This window comes from Caretta caretta, chromosome 6, assembly GCF_965140235.1.
Source record: "Caretta caretta isolate rCarCar2 chromosome 6, rCarCar1.hap1, whole genome shotgun sequence".
Taxonomy (NCBI): domain Eukaryota; kingdom Metazoa; phylum Chordata; order Testudines; family Cheloniidae; genus Caretta; species Caretta caretta.
In genome coordinates this window covers 101,765,562-101,789,199 of record NC_134211.1, presented here as the reverse complement: position 1 = coordinate 101,789,199, position 23,638 = coordinate 101,765,562, and the positions used below count along the sequence as shown (strand labels likewise).

At 45.5% G+C, this 23,638-nt stretch overlaps 1 protein-coding gene across 2 annotated transcripts in view; it reads right to left on the bottom strand.

The window, feature by feature from the left end:
- SLC24A4 (solute carrier family 24 member 4) overlaps window positions 1–17,106 on the bottom strand; it is a 138,977-nt gene extending 121,871 nt beyond the window's left edge. The window contains exons 1-2 of one of the 2 annotated variants that reach the window (XM_048853350.2): window positions 16,246–17,106; window positions 10,532–10,642 (exon numbers count right to left, since the gene is read on the bottom strand). In XM_048853350.2, coding sequence (XP_048709307.2) covers window positions 10,532–10,642; window positions 16,246–16,402 — 268 coding nt within the window. In that variant the 5' untranslated portion in view covers window positions 16,403–17,106. The remainder of the gene's footprint in view (window positions 1–10,531; window positions 10,643–16,245) is intronic. The other variant, XM_048853351.2, reaches the window with a different exon arrangement.
- Between the last annotated feature and the right edge of the window lie 6,532 nt (window positions 17,107–23,638).

The following is a 23,638-nucleotide window of genomic DNA, read 5'->3' as shown; positions in this document are numbered from 1 at the left end:
AATTTGTTAGTCTCTAAGGTGCCACAAGTACTCCTTTTCTTCATGTGGATTTAGTGTAGGAGGAATCAGTAAGAGCCTAGCTAAACAGCAACACTAGAGGAGAAAAGTATATCCAAAATACACACATGCACAGTTTCTAATGAAGGTTGAGATTTTCAAAGCTGCTTAAGGAGATTTGGATGCCCAAGTTTTATTAACATTAATTTTGAGAAATCTCAGCCCAGGAGTCCAGTCCTGTCCCATTGATGCAAGTGAGTATTTTTCTGGGGCCCTAAAACAGAGCTATTTTTTATTTTTTAAAGGAGATAGTCCTATAAGTAAGGTGTTAGGTTGGGACTCAGAAGACCTAGGTTCAAATCCATACTCTGCCCAAGATTTTATATGGGACCTTGGGCAAGTCACTTATATAGCCTCTGTTTCTCAACAGCAAAATAGGGATAATAGTACAATCCTACCTTACAGGAGTATTGTGAGGTCCTCACATACATGGTGATGCAGCCATATGAACCTAAGATCTAAATATTAGAGCTGGGCTCAAACTGCACAGTTTAGATCTAAAGCCATAGTTAGAGTTCTAAGGTATTCAAAGCTGGTGCTTTGGTTCAGACCATTGGAGAGAGTGAGAGCATCCACCCACAAAGTTCAGATTCAGTTCTGAACTTTCCCAGATTTGGGTTTCTGTGATTTTGGTTCAGGATCATTTCCAATTTAAACAGAGACTTACCTTTTAAGAATGACGTTATCCATATAATATGTTCAATACCATAGAAAAATTAACAGTATGTGAACATGAGTCACATGAAATAGTCACATGAAATAGTGATTGTATCATGTTATACTTGTAAAGTTCAACAATAGAGGTATATATAGTAAAAACAGAGGAAACAAATAAATGTCATTTGTTTACCGTATTGCTGAATGCCAGGTTTAGTTAGATATATAGTTACTGTGCATTTAACTACCTCCTGCAGTCTAGGCATCTAGACCTGGGAAATGGATAAGTTACCCTGGAGTTCATCTTGTGATCTCGCTCTCAAGGGAACCCTGCTAGCAGGTTGTGCCAAAATGCAGAGAGATCTGTTTCACTGCTTTTTAATGTTTCAGGCATGAGTTTTAATTGAACATTGGGAAGAAAACAGTTTGGGCAGGTGATTGGTTGTTCCTGGAATTCTAGCTCAGATTCAGATTAAGCTCTTTGCAGAAATTATTTCACAAGAATAATAATAATAACAACAACAACAAAAACACATGAACAAGACCATTTCTGCCCTTACAACTTCAATGGCATCTTCCTCCTGCCTGCTCCTCTAACACACCCATCAATAAGCCTGACATGAAATGTCAGAACCTAATTCTAGGAGTAAATTCTGATTGGCTTCCAAGTTCCCTAAACAAGAACAATCTGCCATTAAGTGTTTGAGAGTTGCCCGCAACAAGTCCACTATAAATGCATTTAAATCACAAATCTAACTTCCCCAGGAAACAGAAAACATCCACGTGAGATTCCAATTGATAGAGCTCAGCACTCAGCATCTACAGGGTCAAGAGAGAGTCCAGAGACTACTTTTTACAAGACAAGATGACAACTAGCAACTGGAATAAGTTTTGTGCTTGCTGGTTAGTAAATATTTTTGTAGCATGTGTATAGAGAGAGTTGCTCTCTCCATCTAAGAATTTGTATCTGAAACCAAGAACTCTTGTGCATTACCTTGTTTTCAGTCTCTTTTAGCCTAAGACTAAGATTAAAATTTGCCAAGTTACTGGCTGGGACTTTGGGAGTTTAAAAGATGTGACTATAGTAACATGTGAAGTCAAAACTTGCATATTGTTGATAAATCAATGGTATTAGTGTGGTTGTTCATTTTCTATGCCTCAGAACAGAAATGGTGGAGTAGTTATGAAAGAAAAGGAGCATTTGCAGAGCATAATACCGATTTTTGTATGACAATAGTGAGGTAAGAGCCCTATTCTGTAGGCACTGTACAGGGACAATGAGAGGCACGTTGGCCCTTGATGAGCTCACTAGATTGTCTTATAATGAAAGCACAGGAGAAAAAAAATTATCATCCCCATTTTACAGATGAGGAACTGAGGTTATATATTAAGTGACCTAATTAAGGCCACACAGGGAGTGGCTGATCTGAGAAGTGAACCCAGATCGCCTGAATCAGAGTCTTAAACATAAGAATGTCCCTTGTCTATTCAAAAATACTGTTCACACTGATTTTAAAGAAATACTATGTTTAAGCATGGTAATAACAGTGGATCATGTTACAGCTTTTACATTAAAATGCTAAAAAAAAAACTTTCCAAATTCAGTCATCATTTGGGAAAAAGATCATTTGTTGCAAACTGGGAATATGATCTAGGCTAGACTGTTACAGCTTTTTAAAAACAAAAAAAACCAAACACCTTAAAAAGGTACTGGGTGAAAAGGGGAGGTATATTCTACAGGCAGAGGAATAATGTTTATTATCAGCATATGTGTCACTTAAGTCTGAGTTACTGTGAATTTACACTGGTATAATGGAGATCAGAGTCTGCCACTTTTGTTTTCTCTCTATGCTTTGACGGCGGACTCAGCCTTTAAGGCCAGAGAGGCCATCATGATCATCTACTCTGACCTACAGCACATCATAGGCCACAGAAACTTACCCACCAACTACTGCAACAGGTCCATAATCTCTGGCTGAGTTGCTGAAGTCCTCAAATCTTGATTTGAAGACTTCAAGTCACAGAGAATCCATCATTTACTCTAGTTCAACCAGCAAGTGCTCCATGCTGCAGAGGAAGGCGAAAGGTGCACCTGCTGCTAGCAAGCACATTGTATGAGGGATTTTGTGTATTGTGATTTTTTTTCCTCCACCAAGCGTAGAGAATTGATTGCTACAATGTACCTTATTATTTTTTTAAAAAAGGAAAGGTGAAAATCTGAAATAAATGTTGAGCCATACCCTGCCCCTGAGCCATCCTTCATCTGTACCCATTTATATCCATAGGAGTGGCACACTAAGCCACATCCTCAGCTGTTGTAAATCAACATAGCTCATGAACTGTCCAGGGCGGGGTCTCTAGACAAAGTCATAACTTCCATTTCAAAGCAGCCCACAAATTAGTTGGAGACGAGTACGAACAGCAATTTATGCTAATATATTTATTATTCCTAATCCATGGCAAATTATTGAAGTGTTGTCCTATTCAGTGCAGTTATTAGTAGAGAATGTTTTCTGTGTTGGAAGCAATCCAAATCAATTGCTCCAATATTCTATTGATTCAGCTGAGTCACATGATTGGATGTTGCTGTATGTCTTCCACTTAGAAACATTCTAATCACTCCTCACTTGTAAGTACTCTCAAAATGTTACTCAGAGTTCTGGAGAAAACGGAGATTGTGGGAGCATTTTGAAACAGGAGGCATTGTGGTATCAGGAGTAGAGAATCTGTAAGTCAGCCATGGTGGGCAGATGGCACTGTGAGCTACTGCGACCACTGGCAGATGGCAATAAGAATTTGGATAAGGCAAAAAAGGTGGTTGTAAATGGATTAGAACCACGAAGATACTAATGACCATTCCTTTCTGATGGTTTTCTTACTAACTTGAGGTTCAATCACCCCATCCTATGGGGAGCTACAGAGTAGCAGCAATAATGCACCTTTTCAAAGCAGGTTATTTGCTTATTCCAAGTGGAGTAACTCCCATCCGTCAGAGGGTTCAGTTTCCAGCATCCTTGCAAGATTTTCTTGAAGTCTGAGCCTCCCACAGAGGAGCCCTAGGCCTGGCTCTGTAGCTTCCCAATACCCAATTTCTTGGCTTTTTAGAGATTTGTTGGCCAAACATGCCATTCTTTTAGCTGCCCCAGGATGAAACTCCCCCTTTTATGGGATGTTCCTGGGGCAGCTGATAGAATGGCATGTCTGGCCAACAAAAACTCCAAAAAAGCCAAGAAATTGGGTATTGGGAAGCTACAGAGCTGGGCCTTGGGCTCTTTCTTGAAGTCTGAGCCATCCATATAAATCTTGCAAGAATGCTGGAGACCAAACCCCCTACTTATTCCAAGTGGTGTAACTCCTCCTCCTCCCCCACCCCCGCATCTAGCCAACAGCCTGGAGACACCTTCATGAGGGAAGCCTCACTGACTTTTCTTGCTAGCTTAGGAATAGCAATAATGCACTTTTTCAGTGTGGCTTTCCATAGGATGGGGTGATTGGTATGGTGATGATGTGCATCCCATCTGCTCTCAACTCATCCACCCTCACTGTCTGTGTGGGGAATGACTCCTCTTCCCACGACTACAGAACATACGATTGTTAAAAAGGAGTTTGCAGCAACTGCTCAGACGCTGGTGAATTTCAGCACTGATAAACAAGATTTGAAGGCCAGATGGACTAAGGGCAAACCCATGCCCTTCTAGCTCTCCAATATAAAAAAAAACACAAAAAACCCACACATATGGATCCCCATTCTTTATATTTCCCCATCCTCCTTCACAGCCTTGGGGTTCTTTCTGTAACTAGCATTGCCAGGACTTCAGTGTTCTGTTCGATACAACAACCATAACGTCTGCAAAAGTACACAATACAAAGTGATCTACTTCAATAAAAGAGGCACGTTGAGACAGTATAGGCTCCACTCGGATTTCCAGAATCTTAATGAGTCTCCATCTCCCTATTACCCAGGCTGAAACTATCACAACTGTCATCAATTGCAGGATCCTCATGGTATTTAAAAACCTATATCCATAACTTTTGATAATTAGGAGACTATTTTATTTTGGCATGTAAGTGAGTTGGATAGATGTTGGTGAGAAAGTAAATAAAAAAACAAACTTTGCCGAGGACCTTAAGAGATGCAGAGTGAAGCGCTGGGCTGCCTGGGAAGCGAATAAAGCAGGAGCTCAGAAACAACACAGCGCTGACACAGAGAACTAGTGGACTCAAGAACTTGCATTCCCCGGGGATTGTGAAGTTTGCCTCCCCAAGCACAAACACCCAAGCATCCATGTAAATAAACTTTTATATTTGATATGTACACACAGACAAACATACAAGGGGGCCAGAGTAGGTAGGATACACAGTAGATAGATGACGAATAAGCAGTTCCCAAACCTAGAACCTATCACCATATACATATACTTTTGTCTTTAGAACAAATAAAAAGAAGTTATTTGGGGTAAAAAACAGTCCCTGGGCACTTGGATGTTTTAAAACCTATTTTCAGGATTTTCCTTAAAATGGGAAGGATAATTTTGTGGTTTAGGCGCAACACTAGGAGTCAGGAACTGCAATTACTAAGGCCCTACCAAATTCATGGTCAATTTTGGTCAATTTCATGGTCATTGGGTTTTAAAAATCATAAGTTACAAGCTTACAAGAAGTGGAAGGTTGGACATATGACCAGGGAGGAGTATAAAAATATTGCGCGGGCATGCAGGAGTGAAATCACAAAGGCCAAATCACACCTGGAGTTGCAGCTAGCAAGAGATGTTAAGAGTAACAGTTAAGAGTAACAAGAAGGGTTTCTTCAGGTATGTTGGCAACAAGAAGAAAGCCAAGGAAAGTGTGGGCCCCTTACTGAATGAGGGAGGCAACCTAGTGACAGAGGATGTGGAAAAAGCTAATGTACTCAATACTTTTTTTGCCTCTGTCTTCACGAACAAGGTCAGCTCCCAGACTGCTGCGCTGGGCATCACAACATGGGGAATAGATGGCCAGCCCTCTGTGGAGAAAGAGGTGGTTAGGCACTATTTAGAAAAGCTGGACGTGCACAAGTCCATGGGGCCGGATGAGTTGCATCCGAGAGTGCTAAAGGAATTGGCAGCTGTGATTGCGGAGCCACTGGCCATTATCTTTGAAAACTCATGGCGAACGGGGAAGGTCCCGGATGACTGGAAAAAGGCTAATGTAGTGCCAATCTTTAAAAAAGGGAAGAAGGAGGATCCTGGGAACTACAGGCCAGTCAGCCTCACCTCAGTCCCCGGAAAAATCATGGAGCAGGTCCTCAAAGAATCAATCCTGAAGCACTTGCATGAGAGGAAAGTGATCAGGAACAGCCAGCATGGATTCACCAAGGGAAGGTCATGCCTGACTAATCTAATCGCCTTCTATGATGAGATTACTGGTTCTGTGGATGAAGGGAAAGCAGTGGATGTATTGTTTCTTGACTTTAGCAAAGCTTTTGACACGGTTTCCCACAGTATTCTTGTCAGCAAGTTAAAGAAGTATGGGCTGGATGAATGCACTATAAGGTGGGTAGAAAGTTGGCTAGATTGTCGGGCTCAACGGGTAGTGATCAATGGCTCCATGTCTAGTTGGCAGCCGGTGTCAAGTGGAGTGCCCCAGGGGTCGGTCCTGGGGCCGGTTTTGTTCAATATCTTCATAAATGATCTGGAGGATGGTGTGGTTTGCACTCTCAGCAAATTTGTGGATGATACTAAACGGGGAGGAGTGGTAGATACGCTGGAGGGCAGGGATAGGATACAGAGGGACCTAGACAAATTGGAGGATTGGGCCAAAAGAAATCTGATGAGGTTCAATAAGGATAAGTGCAGGGTCCTGCACTTAGGACGGAAGAACCCAATGCACAGCTACAGACTAGGGACCGAATGGCTAGGCAGCAGTTCTGCGGAAAAGGACCTAGGGGTGACAGTGGACGAGAAGCTGGATATGAGCCAGCAGTGTGCCCTTGTTGCCAAGAAGGCCAATGGCATTTTGGGATGTATAAGTAGGGGCATAGCGAGCAGATCGAGGGAAGTGATCGTCCCCCTCTATTCGACATTGGTGAGGCCTCATCTGGAGTACTGTGTCCAGCTTTGGGCCCCACACTACAAGAAGGATGTGGATAAATTGGAGAGAGTCCAGCGAAGGGCAACAAAAATGATTAGGGGTCTGGAACACATGACTTATGAGGAGAGGCTGAGGGAACTGGGACTGTTTAGTCTGCAGAAGAGAAGAATGAGGGGGGGATTTGATAGCTGCTTTCAACTACCTGAGAGGTGGTTCCAGAGAGGATGGTTCTAGACTATTCTCAGTGGTAGAAGATGACGGGACAAGGAGTAATGGTCTCAAGTTGCAGTGGGGGAGGTTTAGGTTGGATATTAGGAAAAACTTTTTCACTAGGAGGGTGGTGAAACACTGGAATGCGTTACCTAGGGAGGTGGTGGAATCTCCTTCCTTAGAAGTTGTTAAGGTCCTGGCTGGGATGATTTAATTGGGGAGCAGGGGGTTGGACTAGATGACCTCCTGAGGTCCCTTCCAACCCTGATATTCTATGATTCTAAGTTTCAGTGTTTCAGACACTTAAAACTGAAATTTTACGGTGTTGTAACCGTGGGGGTCCCAACCCAAAAGGGCGTCATTGGGAGGGTCACAAGGTTACTGTAGGGGGATTGGGGTATTGCTGCCCTCACTTCTGCACTGTTGCTGGTGATGGTGCTGCCTTCGGGGGGGCGGCCAAAGAGCAGTGGCTCCACAGGCAGCACCCCCGCCAGCAGCAGTGCAGAAGTGAGGGTGGCATGGTGGGGGAGGGGGTCTCACTTTGCAGGGAGAGGGCAGGGTCAGCCTTACGGATGGGTGACGTGGGCAACCTCCCAGGGCGCCATGGTTGGGGGGTGGGGGGCGCATGGTCCACACACACACACACACACACACAGAGCCAGCCCGAAGCGTCGTCCGTCCCCCCCCCACCCCCCCCGAGCGCCAGGGTGCTGGGCCCAGAGCCGGGGCGGGGGGTGCCCTGGCTCAAGGCTCCTAGTGTACGCCAGGCTCCAGCTGCTGGTCCTGGCTGGGCTGGTAAGGAACGAGACTTCCTCTCCTCCTGCAGGGGCCACTCCCGGGTCCAGGTCAGACCCACTTCCAGGAACCTCCCCCAGCTGCAGGAAGGTCTGCCACTGCTGGCTGGGAGCTCAGCTCTGAAGGTAGCGTCGCCACCAGCAGCAGGGCAGAAATAAGGGTGGCAGGGTGTGGTACCACCACCTTTACTTCTGTGTTGCTGCTGGCTGTGCCCCTGCCTTCAGAGCTTGGCTCCCAGCCGGCATCCACCACTCTCCAGCCACCCAGCTCTGAAGGCAGCACAGAAGTAAAGGTGGCAATACCGCAACCCCCCTACAATAGCCTGATGGCTCCTCCCTTCTTGGGACCCCCCAGTTGGAGAAACGCTGCTCTCCCCCGTGAGGTCTGTATAGTATAGGATAAAAATATACAAAAGACTAGATTTCATGGGGGAGACCAGATTTCATGTATGTGAATTTGGTAGGGCACTAGCAATTACTATTTACTGGTTTTGTCCCAAACTTTGTGGGACTATGGACAAGATCCTTAACCTCTCTGTGACCCAGTGCTCATATCTGCAATAGGGATTGTACTTATTGGGTATCTCACAGAGATGATGTGAGAGTTACAAAAGAGTGAGCATGTATGAGTTTGTGGTCCATATTGCTTTGCCTTATAAAGTTTCAGGCCTCACATTCTAGCCTTTAAAACAGACAGGAGGAGCACAGCAACAATAGAAAGTCTCACAGGCTCAAGAAGTTCAGTCAACAATAATCACTTCAAAGCTCCTAGGTTCTAAAGACATCTTTCCTCTCTAGCTACAAACTTCACACTTTCAGAGAGGGAGGGATGTTTTCTCTATTTGCAGCCTTATATCTAGACACTCTCTCAGGCTCTTTTCCCTTCACCCTACAATACACCTAGAGATAAGCAATACACAAGCTGTAGAAGGGGAAGTGACTAAAAAACACCACTGCTATCTTCCTGTGATATGACTTGCTAAGTTGATTTAAATATTAACTTCAAGTAACACCTTTAAAAAAAATCTGACTTAAGCAGCGTTGCCAGATCTTGTTATTTTATCGTGAGTCTCACAATATTTGGTGTTTTTCTTAAAGCTCCAGCTCCTGGAGGCATGTGACTGAGAATTTCAGCTTTTACACTTTTTTTTTTTAAAAGTGTAAGTTTCCAGCCTTCATAGTTGTGGAGAAAAGCTTGAAAATGTGACCCAAGTGCACCTTAAAGGCTAAAAAAAAAGTCAAGAGAAATACCTAGGGGGGTGGGAAACTAGTTTAAAAGTCTTTCATGATTTTCGGGGGTTGCTTCATGATTTTTGAATTCCTGAGCTTGTCAGCACTGCTCAAGTCATTCCTTCCCCCCCCCCCGCCCCACCCTTTGCTGTACACAGCATATGGAACATGATTTCCCCCCATACGTGTATATATAATCTCCAGAGTAAGGAAATGAACTCCCATGTCATCCCAAAAGGTTACTCCCATTAATACTGAAGCCTTTTAGAGGGAATCCCTTTCATCCATTTCCTGGGATCTTGTACTTCTCAGTTGGCTCAGTACTGACTCCATGTGTGCACATGCATGCATACACGTACGCATGGGCAGACCCTCATACTAATGCATTCCGCTCATAACATGCACATGAGTAAGAAATATTTGACTATTCATCAGGAATAGCCAGATCTTACCAAAAGATATTTGTTTTGCTCTTCTATATGAAGAACTTTTAAAGTGAAGTCAATTGTCACTGTTTTACATGTGCAAATACACCACAGACTTCTTTGCGCATATCCAAAACCCAGTTAGAAACTCTGCATCATCAACACGGATAAAGGTTTCTGTCCTACTGAAGCTGGTTAAACCTCTTTCACTTCACCCTTAGAAATGCCCATGTGCAGTAGTGATGTTAGCCCTATGGAAAGGTACATTAGTGCTTCAACAGACTTCCAACCCCTCTAGTAAACAGAGGCTGGTAGTATTATGGAATTGATGCCGTTAGTTTTTGAGAGAGGGTGCATCTAATGGCTGATCAAGGAGCAGTTGATGAAACTTTCTTCCTCCATCCCACCATGAACCACAAAGGGAGGGATGATAATGGCAAGACAGACAGGAGGGTGAAAGCACTAGAGATCCAAACTCACATCAGGCAGTATCTTCTGTCACGCCACACAATCACTGTCATGGCCAGGGCTGATAGGGTGAGGTAGAGTGAATGCTTAAATGCCCTCGTTCTTCCTCCCTCTTCAGAGACAGCAATTCTGACATTAGTGGAAGCTAAGAACCTGAACAGATAGCTCAGTGCAACATTAAACTTACAGAAATTGATTCAATGGTACTGTAAACCCAAATAAGCATTTCAGTCTTGTAACCTTTACTATCCATGGTTTAACAAAAAGAAGTGCACCATTACTACCAACACAACATACATAGCAGCAACAACGATGTATAGAAATAATGACCAAAAAGGAAAGAAAACGTGTGTGATCCAGCCTCCAAGACAAGCCGCATGAGGACTCATACACAGTTTTATGTCTGAACATTACCTTTTAGCTTCAGTAGATAAAACCTTTGAGTTGCTTAGCAGTATCACCAATTACTTTGCTCATAAACCTTTTTTCTACGCGGCACAGTCTCTCCACCCCGTTCCCCCATGTTTGACACTTTTATATTCACAGTGACACATTACTGCAGCTTGGGCTATGACTGCACAATATGGTATTACAAAATACCAGAAAGCTTTTGGGTTTTACCTGGCTCTGTACAGTTCTTTTCTTCATGTGTCACATTAGGTGAGGCCATCAATCTTCTGTTCCTCCATATTTCTGACAAAACATTTTTGTCTGTAATAGTGGATTCTTGTCCTATATTAAATGCAAAAGTGTTTGTCAGCATTGCTACCCATATCTTCTTAACTGGAACGTATGCATCCATTCAACAAGAACACTGAGAAGCTAAGTTAGATGTTGAAATCTTCAGATATACAAGATTTTATGTGTGTGTGTGTATTGTTTCCTCAAAAAAAAAAAAATCACATGCACACTTTTTCCAGCTACTTTTTATTTAACAGATTAAGTCAATGTGTATATATTGTAAGGCACTGACCCAGTCAGCATTAGAACATTTTGGCAACTAAATCAGTCCAGATTTTGTAGGTGATCTGTTGAGACAGAAAGACAGACATAAATAAATCTCAGATCCTTCGTACCTTAATGGGGCAAAATTCCCATTAAAATTTTTGCCTAAGCAAGTATGGCAAGATCAGAATTCGTTAAATTTCTCTCTCAACACAGCATGCAAGAAGCAGTGTGTGTAGCTCAAAAAACAGAAGTTGGTCTAAAAAGATATTGCCTCAAGTACCTTGTCTCTCTCATCTTGTGGGACCAACACAGCTATTACAACAAAGTCAACATTTTTGCTAATGGAAGGGACATAATTATAACCAAGGGCAGAAAAGACCTTTTTAAGCTCATCATTTTCATCATGACCCTACCTGCTTATCGTGTACAATTTATACGAAAAGTTGCTCGGGGTCTGATCCTGTAATTCTTACTCAGGCAGTTTATCTTCAGTGGTGTGACAGGGACACACCTCTCGAGTGCCTCCTAGCAGCTGGGCGTGGTACCGCACTTTCCCTGCTCCCCATGCACCCTGTAGGTTGCTGACCTTGCTAGGCAGGTCTTCAGAAAGGATTGGCCTTCCTCAGGCTCTTCCCAAAGAGGAACTCCCTTTGTTCCGCCCTCCAGGGTCTCCTCCCCTCTACTGAGCTCTCCATTCTATTTAAGCCCTAGCTCTACCTCTTCTAAAATTTTGTTCTGAACAGCTTCCCCCTGGAAGGACAACAGTCTGGGCCTTCACCAGGGCACAAGCTTCACTGCTTTAACTCTTTTTTTTTTTTTTGGTAGCTGGCACACTTCCAGGTGCAATTGATCCTTCCCCCAGAGTGCCCCCTGTACTTCCTTTCAGGATCTCTCCACTACAGAGTGCAGTCTTCACACAGTCTCCTTTGTTTCTTGGATCTTGGCTACACCTGTTCCCAAGATTACAGAGAGTCAGCCTTCTCTGTGGCCTCTCTATTCACCTCAACTTCAGCCTACTTCCTCTCTGTGGTAACAACCTTGTTCCCCAATTTCTACCCATTTCCCACTGTGCAGGCCTTTTGAGGAGGTGTATTCTCTACTGCCATCAGCACTACATCCCCTTTGCCTGTAACTACTGCTTTTGCACTGTGGGTTACCCTTATTCTTTCTTGCTCACCCATTCCACTGTCACTCCTTTGACTATCCCTGGTTTGCCTGATCTTGGGGTCTCCTTTTCCTCTTGTTTCAGAGTAGTAGCCGCGTTAGTCTGTATCCATAAAAAGAAAAGGAGTACTTGTAGCACCTTAGAGACTAACAAATTTATTTGAGCATAAGCTTTCGTGAGCTACAGCTCACTTCATCGGATGCATTCAGTGGAAAATACAGTGGGGAGATTTATATACACAGAGAACATGAAACAATGGGTGTTACCATACACACTGTAAGGAGAGCGACCAGGTAAAGTGAGCTATTACCAGCAGGAGACAGGGTGGGGGGGCGGGGGGAAGAAAACCTTTGGTAGTGATAATCAAGATGGGCATTTCCAGCAGTTGACAAGAACATCTGAGGAACGGGGGGGAAATAAACACGGGGAAATAGTCTTACTTTGTGTAATGACCCATCCACTCCCAGCCTTTATTCAAGCCTAAGTAAAGGTTCCCCCGCTCTCCTGCTGGTAATAGCTCACCTTACCTGATCACTCTCCTTACAATGCGTATGGTAACACCCATTGTTTCATGTTCTCTGTGTATATAAATCTCCCCACTGTATTTTCCACTGAATGCATCCGATGAAGTGAGCTGTAGCTCACGAAAGCTTAAGCTCAAATAAATTTGTTCGTCTCTAAGGTGCCACAAGTACTCCTTTTCTTTTTTCCTCTTGTTGCCACTCATTTCTCTATGAGGGCAAAGTCATTTTCAATGCCCTGCCACCCTGGAGGCAAAACATACCACCACTGTCCCAGCTTTGACAACTGGCAGAGTATCCCTTGAGGCCCTTTCAGTACCCTGTTGCCCAGAGTCACTCTTGCTATCATGGTTCATATAGGGGTAGATCCTCCTAATACATCCAAATTGACCACAGCAGAGCATGTCCGCAACTGGGCCTCATGCCTCTTCATCAGCCCTGGAGGAGTTTCTGTAGCTCTTCCCTTAGTTCACACCAGCAACTCAATCTTTTCCCCCAGTTCACCCAAGGGCAAGCCTTTCTGAAATGTCCCATCTGTCCACAACCATAACATCTCCTTGGCTAGGCCTCAGGCCTCCAGCCCACTATATCCTTCTTGTCTTCCCAGGATCAGCAGCCATTGCTGCTTCTTCCCTGCAGGATCCATAACAGGCACTGCTGCTGCTGCTGCTCTAGCCAGGCTAGCTGCTGTTATAGATCCCACTGCACCTCCTGCCATTCTCTGTGAGCCTTACTGAACTGCTGAAGCAACACCCAGATTTGCTTCACAGACCCAGTCCTCCCCAGAAACAGGTGTATGAATTTTGGTGTCCCCGTCTGTCATGGCTGCTGGGATCCTTGTTACCCTTCAGCTAGCACCTGCTGAGTTTCAGCAGAGCTGTGCTGCTTTTGGGCTAGAACTCTTTTCAATTCTCCATTGTCCCCTCATTTCAGGGGGTGATCCCAAAGTTCCCACCTCCAGGACCAAGTGGTGATGGGGACACTCACCTCTCGAGTGCCTCCTAGTAGCTGGGTATAGCACTGCACTCTTTTTCCTGCTCCTGGCACGCCCTGTCACAGTCAAAAAAGGACTGACTCCCTTCTGGGATAGCAAAGAGTTCAACATGCCATCTGCCCTCACCAGGGTCTTCAGACCCATCTCTGGGCCCTTTAAATCCCACCCGTTGATGAGGCTTCTGAAGAAGCCTTCTCCCCATCTCAGGGCTTAAGCCACTTAGCTACTGGCCAGTGGGGGAACCCCTATTCCAGGTCCCAACCCAGGGACCCTATAAACAGCAGCCACATACTGCTGCCTCCACTTCACTACTGCTATTCCCTGGGTCTTTTCCCACATTCCCCTTTCTCCTCACCCTTAGCTCATGGCTGAAATTCTCAGATTCCCTTCACTGAATGCCAATGCCACCAAAACCTCTCTTGAGGTTCCATCAAGTTCCAGTGACCAGCAAGGAGCACCCTTCCTTGATCCTATGGTCCCAGTCAGGAACTGGCCTGTTCAGGCCCTGCAGCTCCTTTTATCTAAGTCTGCTGGGCTCTGATTGGCTGTTCTATGCAGCCTGTCTAGGGAGGCCTGGAGGACGCACCTTGGCTGTTCCTTTCCTGGGGTGGGGTGTGGTAGGACCACATAGCTTCCATCAGGGAGCCACAAAAGGCCTTGTGTACCCCATCACAAGTGGGCATTTTGCCTGAGTAAGGACGGAAAAAATCTGCCCCTAAAGTTAGTTTGGCCAGTGCCATTGCCAAAATGTTCTAGTGCTGCAACAATTACAGCGAACTGAGAACTGACGATCAGTGTTTATATGATGATTCGTTACAAATTAATCAGCTAAAAACAGTACCTGACCCAGCTTTCCCCTGGTTAGTCAGGATCTCCCCTCTGTGTCTGGAGAGCTTATAGAGTAATTTCTTCTCTGGTTTCTCAGCGTCTTCTCTCTCAGACCTTTCTGCCTGGAGAGGGTAGGCTGAACTTGTTGGTAACAGTTGAAATTTAAAGTGTAACTTTCGTGATACACTTGATCATGCAGACCAAGATTTTGTGACAAAAAAAATCAGTTCTGAGAAAGCTTATTTGCATCCAAAAACTCATGACCAAATCACACTGCAGTTAGTTATTTTCACAAACCAGTGCAACAAAAATCAGAACTAGGTATGATAAATTGTTCAAAATGAAGAAAATTGTAGTATATTTTTAAGACTACAATACAAAATAATTTCCAAAAACCTGAAGCCAATAACACGCTTATAAGAGTGTAGAGTACTAACTTCTTTCACTAATGACTTGTTGTCATCACAGATAAGTAACAACTGTAACAGGCAATAGTTTGAACAGGAGAATGTTATAAAGCATGAAAACTTCCACTGGAACTGTTTTTAAATACAGATTTTAGCTCCAGCTTTAAGAGAATAAAAGCTCTGCTCTGCTCTTGCAGGACCCAGATTGTCTTAAATTAAAGCTTGAGCTAAAATCTGTGTTTAAAAAATAATTCCAGTGGAAGTTTGATGGGTGCATCCGTGCACCTGTGCAGTACCCCACTGACTTCATTGGGTCTCCACAGGTGCAGAGCAACCTGCAGAATTGAGACCCAAAGTTACATTTTTAAAGCACAAACTGTGTGATCAGGAAAAAAACTGAGCAAACAAAGGAGAATGAAATGCAGTCCAGGATCATAACGTAGAAATGCAGCAGTTCCTAATTTAAATATACTTGTGCAAAAGATATAACAGACTAATTTAAAACATATAAAATATTTAAACAATATCAGACTCTCAATATTATTTGTCCTAAAATCGGTTCAATCAGTATGGTACTCTGGGAAAAATGAAGTAGTTTTAGATTATATCTAGATATGCAATACTGTATCTTGATCTTTTTAAAATTCTGTAAGTGGTCAAGTGGCTAGAGAAACAAATGGAAGTCACGATTCCTGGGTTCTACTTCAGGCTCAGGAACTAAACTACCATATGACTTTGTGCAATGCATGTAATTCCTGTGGCTGGGTTTCCTCACCTGTAAAATGAGTTTAATATTTATGCCCCTCGGAGGGATGCGTTTAAATTTGTATAGTGCCTGGGGATCCTTGGATGAAAGGTGCTAGAGAAATGCAAGGTATTGTTACATACCATGATTTGTGAGGAGAAACCAGTCCTCTCACCCTCTCCGTAACTGCAAGTGAAGTTGTTCAGTAAAAGGGAGCCAAGTCATGAACTGTGAAATGCTCCTACCCAGAACGCAGCTAGCTAAAAGGTGTGATTATCTGAGCACTGCTCTGCTTTAATCACACTGGGCATTAAGTATCATTATCTAGGCAAACTCACTCACTTGCGGGGCAGAGCTGTCACTTTTTACTGTCGGACAAGTCTGGGGGCAATCAAGCCAGCTGCCTCCATGCTATGGCCAATGCCAAACAGCTTAGTGCCTCCTCCTCACCAGAAGCCCAGGACCCAGCCAGCCCATCCTTCCTGACCTGCCTGCAGCCTCCCCGCTTTACAAACATGTTTCTGGCCGGAGTTAATAAAGATACACAAGCCAGGAGCTACTTTGCCCCCTGACAATGAGCTAGCCTGGCAGAGGTAGCGTGCAAACGGCGAGCCCCCCCCTCCCTCCCCCTCCCGGTCCGGTGCACAGCCAGGCACTGCCCCAAGCCAGCCCGAGATCCCTGGCTGTCCAGTGGCTTGTACTCTGCTCACCCCCCGCGGCCACCTACCTAGCTTGGAGAGCAGGCTGGACATGCACCACACAAAGAAGAGGATGGCGCAGATGAAGCCCAGTTGCGGCAGCAGCATCTCTCGCCTCTTGCGAACTTTCCTCAGCTTGAAGAGCATGGTGCGGGGGGCGGCGAGGGGCTGCACTTCCAGCCCCATCGGAGCCAGCGGAGGGAGGACGCGGGCGGGCAGGGGGCGAGGAAGCCCCAGGAGACGAGTGGGGTTCACTTAGCAGCCCCCCCGGCGGAGGGCTTCATCCCCAGCGGGCTGAACGCACAGGGAAGCCAGCTCCGGGCGCTGCGGAGCGGGCAGCGGGAGAGCTCCGGGCAGCCGTGCCAGGGCCGGGGGAGAGACGCAGGTGGGAGGCGTGCAAGGAGCGGGGCCGAGACGCAGGCGGGTGCAGCCCGCAGCCGGGGTCTCTCGAGCTGTCAAGGCGAGGGCTGAGCCCGGAGCCCCGCGCCCCCCATGGCTGGGCAGCGGCGGGGGGAAGCGGTAGCGCCCGGACTCCCGGCCCCGCAGATGCTCCTCTCACCGGCAGGTGCGAGTGGCGCCCGGTGGCGAGCTCAGTGCAGCCGCTCGGCTCCCGCGGGCAGCCCGCGCAGCATCCTCCAGCTCCGGGTAAAGTTCATCCTCCGGCCGGCGCTGCGGGAGGGTCGCGGGGTCCTGGCCGGCGTGAGGCGGGACGCAGGCTCGGCGCTCCGGCTCCAGCTCGGGGCTGAGCCAGCAGAGCCGCTTCCCGCGGGGAGCTCCGGGGTGACAACCGCGCCCGTCCCTCCCCGGCTGCTCTCCCCGGCAACTTTCTCGCCGCTCCTCGAGCCCCTTGGGCAAAGCGCATGTGCCGGAGCCCTGGCCTCCCTCGGCCCCTCCCGCCTTCGCTCTGCCCTCCCCGCTCCCCCTCCGCGCCGGGGGATTAACTGGCCAAATTAATCCGCTCCCCTAAATGGCGCAGGAATTATCCACTCGCAGGTTAGCACTTGGCATCGCCGGGCGCGCGGGGACGGGAGGCCCCGGGGAGCAGGCAGGAGCACGTGCCGCTGCGGAGCCAGCCTCTCTCACGCCTCCCAGGCTCGGCCAGGGAGCGACTTGCCCTCGCCAAGCGCGTGCTGCAGCCGGGGCAGGGGTTAGGGTGAAAGGCAGGCCGTCCTCGGAGCTGGGAGCAAGCCACAATGTAGGCTCCGCGCGGGGTCCAAACGCTCCCTGGCTGGCTGGGGGGGAGGGGGGGGGGAAACGAGCGGCATCTGGCCTCTCTCTAGCACTTAGGGACGTCGCTTACCCAGCCCCAGGGATATTATTTCCTGTTCTCTCTAAGAACAGGTCTCACAATCAGGCTCTCTGCCAGCCCTACGATTGCTCTGAGATGGGCAGTTTTGATTTCCTACCATAGTTTCCCCATGAGTAAGACAGGTGTCACACAGGGCTTCATTCATTCACACAGGGCTTAATGTGTAGCAAGTGCTTTGAGATCCTCCAGTGACTGATGCTATACAGGGAAAGGGACCAGATTATTCTACATAATGAAAACCAGATTAAGGTTATTATTTGCATTACAGTGGTTCCCACACGCACAGGGAAATTCAGTAAGAGTTGGGTGCCTGTCTTGCTTAAGATCCTTTGAAAATCCCAGTTTAGAAAAATTCAGATGCATTTCTTTTTGGACCAGGCATTTTACATTTTTCTTCTTATTACTATAAGTGATTTGCCATCCACAGGGCATGAGAACATATTTGGAACAGCAAACTGAACTGAATAAACCATTTTATAAAACAGGCATTATTCCTAGACTGTTCCAAAATGGAATTCTTCTCTTCTTAAAATCTTTTACACCCAATTTCAACTAACAACATGAAACCTTCTAAAAGGATTTGTAATTATTTTCTATGCATAATAGTTATTTTCAACTTTATAGAAATACAATAACTCAAATATGTCTCCCCCAATCCCAAGGAGCCACAATGTAACAAAAGAGAAAAAAGCCACCACAGACCATGACAACAGCACCAGGGTTAAAGCCCCTGCTATTAACAACTCCAGGAGTAGGGGTGTGTTCTGCAGATGTAAGGCAGGCATGATCCAAATCCCACTTAGAGAAAGTGCAGCCCCCATTATCCCAACGTCCAGGAAGTCCTGGAAGTCCAAACCAGCCCTTTGAAGGGTGTTGTGTTGCTACATGGAACATGCTAACACTGAAAGGCAGTGGTTACAAGACAGCTCTTGTCAAAGAACTCACCCATTATGAGAGCATAATCTCTGGCATCACAAAGCCACAAAGCAATTGAGACACTGTGGCAGGAGGAACCTTCGTCCATTCTGGAGATCCACAACAAACTTAAGGTGCAGCACTTACTTGTTATCAGACAACCTCTAGCACAGTCTAACTACATGGAACCAAATCTCTTCATGTGTACTCTATGCTTGGATTCAACACTATCATAGAATCATAGAAATGTAGGACTGGAAGGGACCATGATAGGTCATCAAGTCCAGTCCCCTGCACTGAGGAGGGACTAAGTATTATCCACATCATCCCTGACAGGTGTTTGTCTAACCTGCTCTTAAAAACCTCCACTGATGCAGATTCCACAACCTCTTCAGGGGTTCTCAAACTTCATTGCACCATGACCCTCTTCTGACAACGAAAATTACAACATGACCCCAGTAGGGGGGACCGAAGCCTGAGCCCACCTGAGCCCTGCTGCCCCAGATGGGGGGGCCAAAGCCTGAGCCCCATCACTCTGGGCGGGGGGGAGGGGTCAAAGCCGTAGCCCAAGGGCTTCAGCCCCAGGTAAGGGGCCTGTAAAGAAAATAACAGAACGCCACTAGCCGTCACCTTCAGCCCCCCACTAAAACCTCTCCAACGCATTATCAAGGATCTACAACCTATCCTGAAGGACGACCCATCCCTCTCACAAATCTTGGGAGACAGGCCAGTCCTTGCCTACAGACAGCCCCGCAACCTGAAGCAAATACTCACCAGCAACTACATACCACACAACAGAACCACTAACCCAGGAACCTATCCTTGCAACAGAGCCCGTTGCCAACTGTGCCCACATATCTATTCAGGGGACACCATCACAGGGCCTAATAATATCAGCCACGCTATCAGAGGCTCGTTCACCTGCACATCTACCAATGTGATATATGCCATCGTGTGCAAGCAATGCCCCTCTGCCATGTATATTGATCAAACTGGACAGTCTCTACGTAAAAGAATAAATGGACACAAATCAGATGTCAAGAATTATAACATTCATAAACCAGTCGGAGAACACTTCAATCTCTCTGGTCACGTGATTACAGACATGAAAGTTGCGATATCACAACAGAAAAACTTCAGAACCAGAGTCCAGCGAGAGACTGCTGAATTGGAATTCATTTGCAAATTGGATACAATTAACTTAGGCTGGAATAGAGACTGGGAGTGGCTAAGTCATTATGCAAGGTAACCTATTTCCCCTTGTTTTTTCCTACCTCCTCCTCCTCCCCCACCCCCACTCCTGTTCCTCAGACGTTCTTGTTAAACCCTGGATTTGTGCTGGAAATGGCCCACCTTGATTAACATACGCATTGTAAGGAGAGTGATCACTTTAGATAAGCTATTACCAGCAGGAGAGTGGGGTGGAGGGAGAAAACCTTTTGAAGTGATAAACACCCATTTTGTCATGGTCTGTGTGTATAAAAACATCCTCACTGCATTTTCCACTTTTATGCATCAGATGAAGTGAGCTGTAGCTCACGAAAGCTTATGCTCAAATAAATTGGTTAGTCTCTAAGGTGCCACAAGTACTCCTTTTCTTTTTACTAGTACTTGGAGATTTCAGTGCTGTAACTGGCTGCGATCGAACTGGGTACAAAACTGTGATAGGTCCCTTTGGTTCTGGTTCCCCAAATGACATCACCACCTGGCTTCTGATATTGTGTACTGCCAAGTACTTGTCTGTTATGGACCCCTGGTTTAGATGCCTTAACAATCACAGCTGGACCTGGATTTCAAAACATTGGATGTGCCATGAAGGAAACTGACCACATTCTCATCAGAAATCACTCCATAGTGAAATCTCACCAGAAGCATCAGCAAACTCAGACCATAGACTAATTGTCACTAAGCTCTCACTGCATCTTCCAACTCCTCGCAAGCCAGACATCCACCAACAGTGCAAATGTTCCAGAGTCTTTCTGAGGATCCTGTTGAATCCATGAAATACACACAGGCCCTTAATGATCACATACATATAGTCAGTACCCTCTCAGACAACGTGGAGATCGCCTCAAGTGCTCTACGTGTTATATTACTGTTCACTGCTGGAACAATCAGCTTCAGACAGCTGCACAAGAAACCTTGGCTTTCTGAAGAGACCTTTGACATATTAGCAAAAAAAGCAGGCGTATGCAAGAAGGGAAATGTTCAAGAATGTAAATGGCTGAAAGACATTTTATGGCCATGGCAAAATGTGACCATGATATCTATGTCACTCCCTGGCCAAGAAAGCAGAAAGCCAGAAGCCATAAACAGCTTTCTAACAGCTTCATTATGAAACAGGACAGCTGTCCCTGCTCATTGGCGGATGAGTTCCTGGACTGATGGAAAACACATTAGGAAAGCGTGTTGAACCACGGACCTGCTGATGACATCGAGAACTATGTGACCTGGCAAACCACACAGCTGCAGATCCAGGGACAAACACTGATCCTCCTTCACTTGAGGAAGCATAAAAGGCCATCAAAGAGTTAGAGTAGATGTGTTGCTTGACCTGATGGTATTCCACCCAAGCTGCTCAAAGGTTCCTTGGAACCAATGAGCATTGGCCTGCATCAACTGTTCTTAAAAGTGTGGGTATCAGGCAAAGTACCAGAAGAATGAAAAGACAGCATCCTAGTGTCCCAGTACAAGGGCAAAAGATCTTTCACCAAGTGTGGCAACTACAGGCCTATCTCATTGTTATTGGTCTCTGGAAAGGTCTTTGCTCATGTTCTGCTTGGTAGAATGCAGTGTTCCTTAATAGAGATTGTCCAAAGCAGTCAGGTTTCAAGCTGGATGGTCAACCACAAACGCTGTTCTCACCTTCTGGCTTCTGACTGAGCTGCACTGAGAATTTAACTCCCCACTTCATGTGGCATATATTAACAAAGCAACTTTTGATTTGGTCATCAGGTCAGCTCTTTGGCTTTTACTGTAAGGAGATGGTGTTCCAGATGTTTTCCAAAACTGGTGCACAGTCTTCACACCATTACTAGCATGAGACTGCACTTTGGTTCACTGCTTTTGCTTCATTTCTGTATAACCTCAGATGTGTGGTAGGAATGCATTCTTGTCTCAGCACTATTCTGTCAAACCATTACTATTTGCCGCTCCACACATCAGTATCAGGGTTGGTCAAGAAAGGTTTAACAACCAAGACTACACTGATGCGGATGTCTTGCTTGTGGAGAAGTCAGAATTTCAGCTCCACCCTCCAAGGTATCTAAGATATCACTGACTCTATGAGGTTGAACCTCTCATGGTAGAAAACCAAGGTCCAGAATCTCATAGCTGGCCCATCAGTACCTCCAGTGAAGGTGGGATCGAGTACAGTGGAGAGCGTAGAAAAGTTCACCTACCTAGGCTGCAAGGAGAGTTCAAACAGCTGCAGCAAACTGGACATTCTTCAGTGAAGATGTCTCACCACTTCCTGCATGAAGTCCAGGTCTCACTTATGGATGCAAACAGTCTTTGCACTGAGACAAAGTTCAGAGTTTATCAAACCTGTGTACTACCTGTATTGCTATATGAGTCAGAAACCTGGACCCTCTTACAGGCAGACTGAAGCGGCTAGAGGCATTCCATATTGCTGTCAGCACCAAATCCTGAGCATAAAGTGGTCTGACTTCCTTCAAAATGTCACAATCTTGCAAAGATCTGGCCTTCCCTCAATCACTCATTATGTTCAAAAGCAGTATTGCATGCTCTTCGGCCATGTCGCCACGATGGATAAAAACACTCCAGCACATTATTCTCTAAAACTCTGCACTGACAAGCAAAGGGGTGCATGTTCTGATGCTATCTGGTGCTGCCCATGGGGCTGCTTCACTTCAGTTGTAGCTCATGAAAGCTTATGCTCAAATAAATTGGTTAGTCTCTAAGGTGCCACAAGTACTCCTTTTCTTTTTGCGAATACAGACTAACACGGCTGCTACTCTGAAATATTAAGACAGATAGTAGCAGGTTTGTGTGGGACTAAAGTAAATCTGGGTACAAAGATGAGGTTATGATACCCATATGCTGCCATGAGTGCATTCTACACATGCTTCAGTTTTTAAAAAAGCAAAGAATTGAAGTATTGTTGGAAGTCTGTTGGTTTCACCCAACATGTGAGGTATTTTCATGAATACTGTCAGGTCTTATGAAAATCACAAGGATCAAGTCAAAGCACATGGTTAGTTACCAGCATGCAAGTATGATATCTCCTTTTTTACTCAGATTGTTTTATTTTTAGCTGTCCATTAAAGAGTTCTGCTTTATAGGTAAAACCTAGTAACTATAGAAACCTAGGGGGTGGCCCCTTGGGGAGGACCAGAAGGAGAAAGAAATGAGAAGAGATCTTTTGTGAGTCACTTCCACAAAAGAAACCCACTAATGGTCAAAACAATCCTCAGAGTTATCAGGGCGGGAAACAGGGTGGGCATGGAGCAGTTCCAAGCTAGGGCTATGTTAATCTCCTGGGCTCCCAGTAAACACTAGACATACACATTTCCAATTAGCATTTATATCAAAGTCCAAGATCAAAGGACAGGCACAAAATTGTTCTTGAACATTTAACTTTCAGATCAGAACCCTGACTTACACACGCTTCAGTTCTGCATAAAAAGTATCAGAGAAGCTCTGCAAAGTGCAGATCCAGGTTTCAAACCCTTGCAAGTTTGGGGTTGTTTGTACCTGGGGTTTTGCTTTTAGCACATTATAATAATTAAGATCCAGATCTTGATTGATATCCTGAAACTCTGCCCTGGCCAAAGATCAGGGTATTCACATTCAGGGGTCTAGTTTGGACCCTCTCCTGATTTGGTACATCCATGTTGCACAGATATAAATCATTATACAAGGCATAAGGCAGTGGAGAATCAAGCTCTTTATGAAACAGCGTGCACCAGAAAAGTCTACATTTAAAGTTTGTCATCTTAATTTAAAGAAATCATTATTGCTGCTTTGTTGGTCTAGTGTTTTTAAAATCTAGCAGGCCTTGACAGTACAGACATCCCATGAAACAGGAGCCTTTCCGCATAATTTTCTGAACAGTGTCTGTACCGCAAATGGGTTTTATATTTCAAAATGTTCAATATCTCATATAAAATCAAACATGTGCTTTCCAGCAGAGATCCAGGAATTCCCACATATGCACACAGAAAAAGAGTCACATA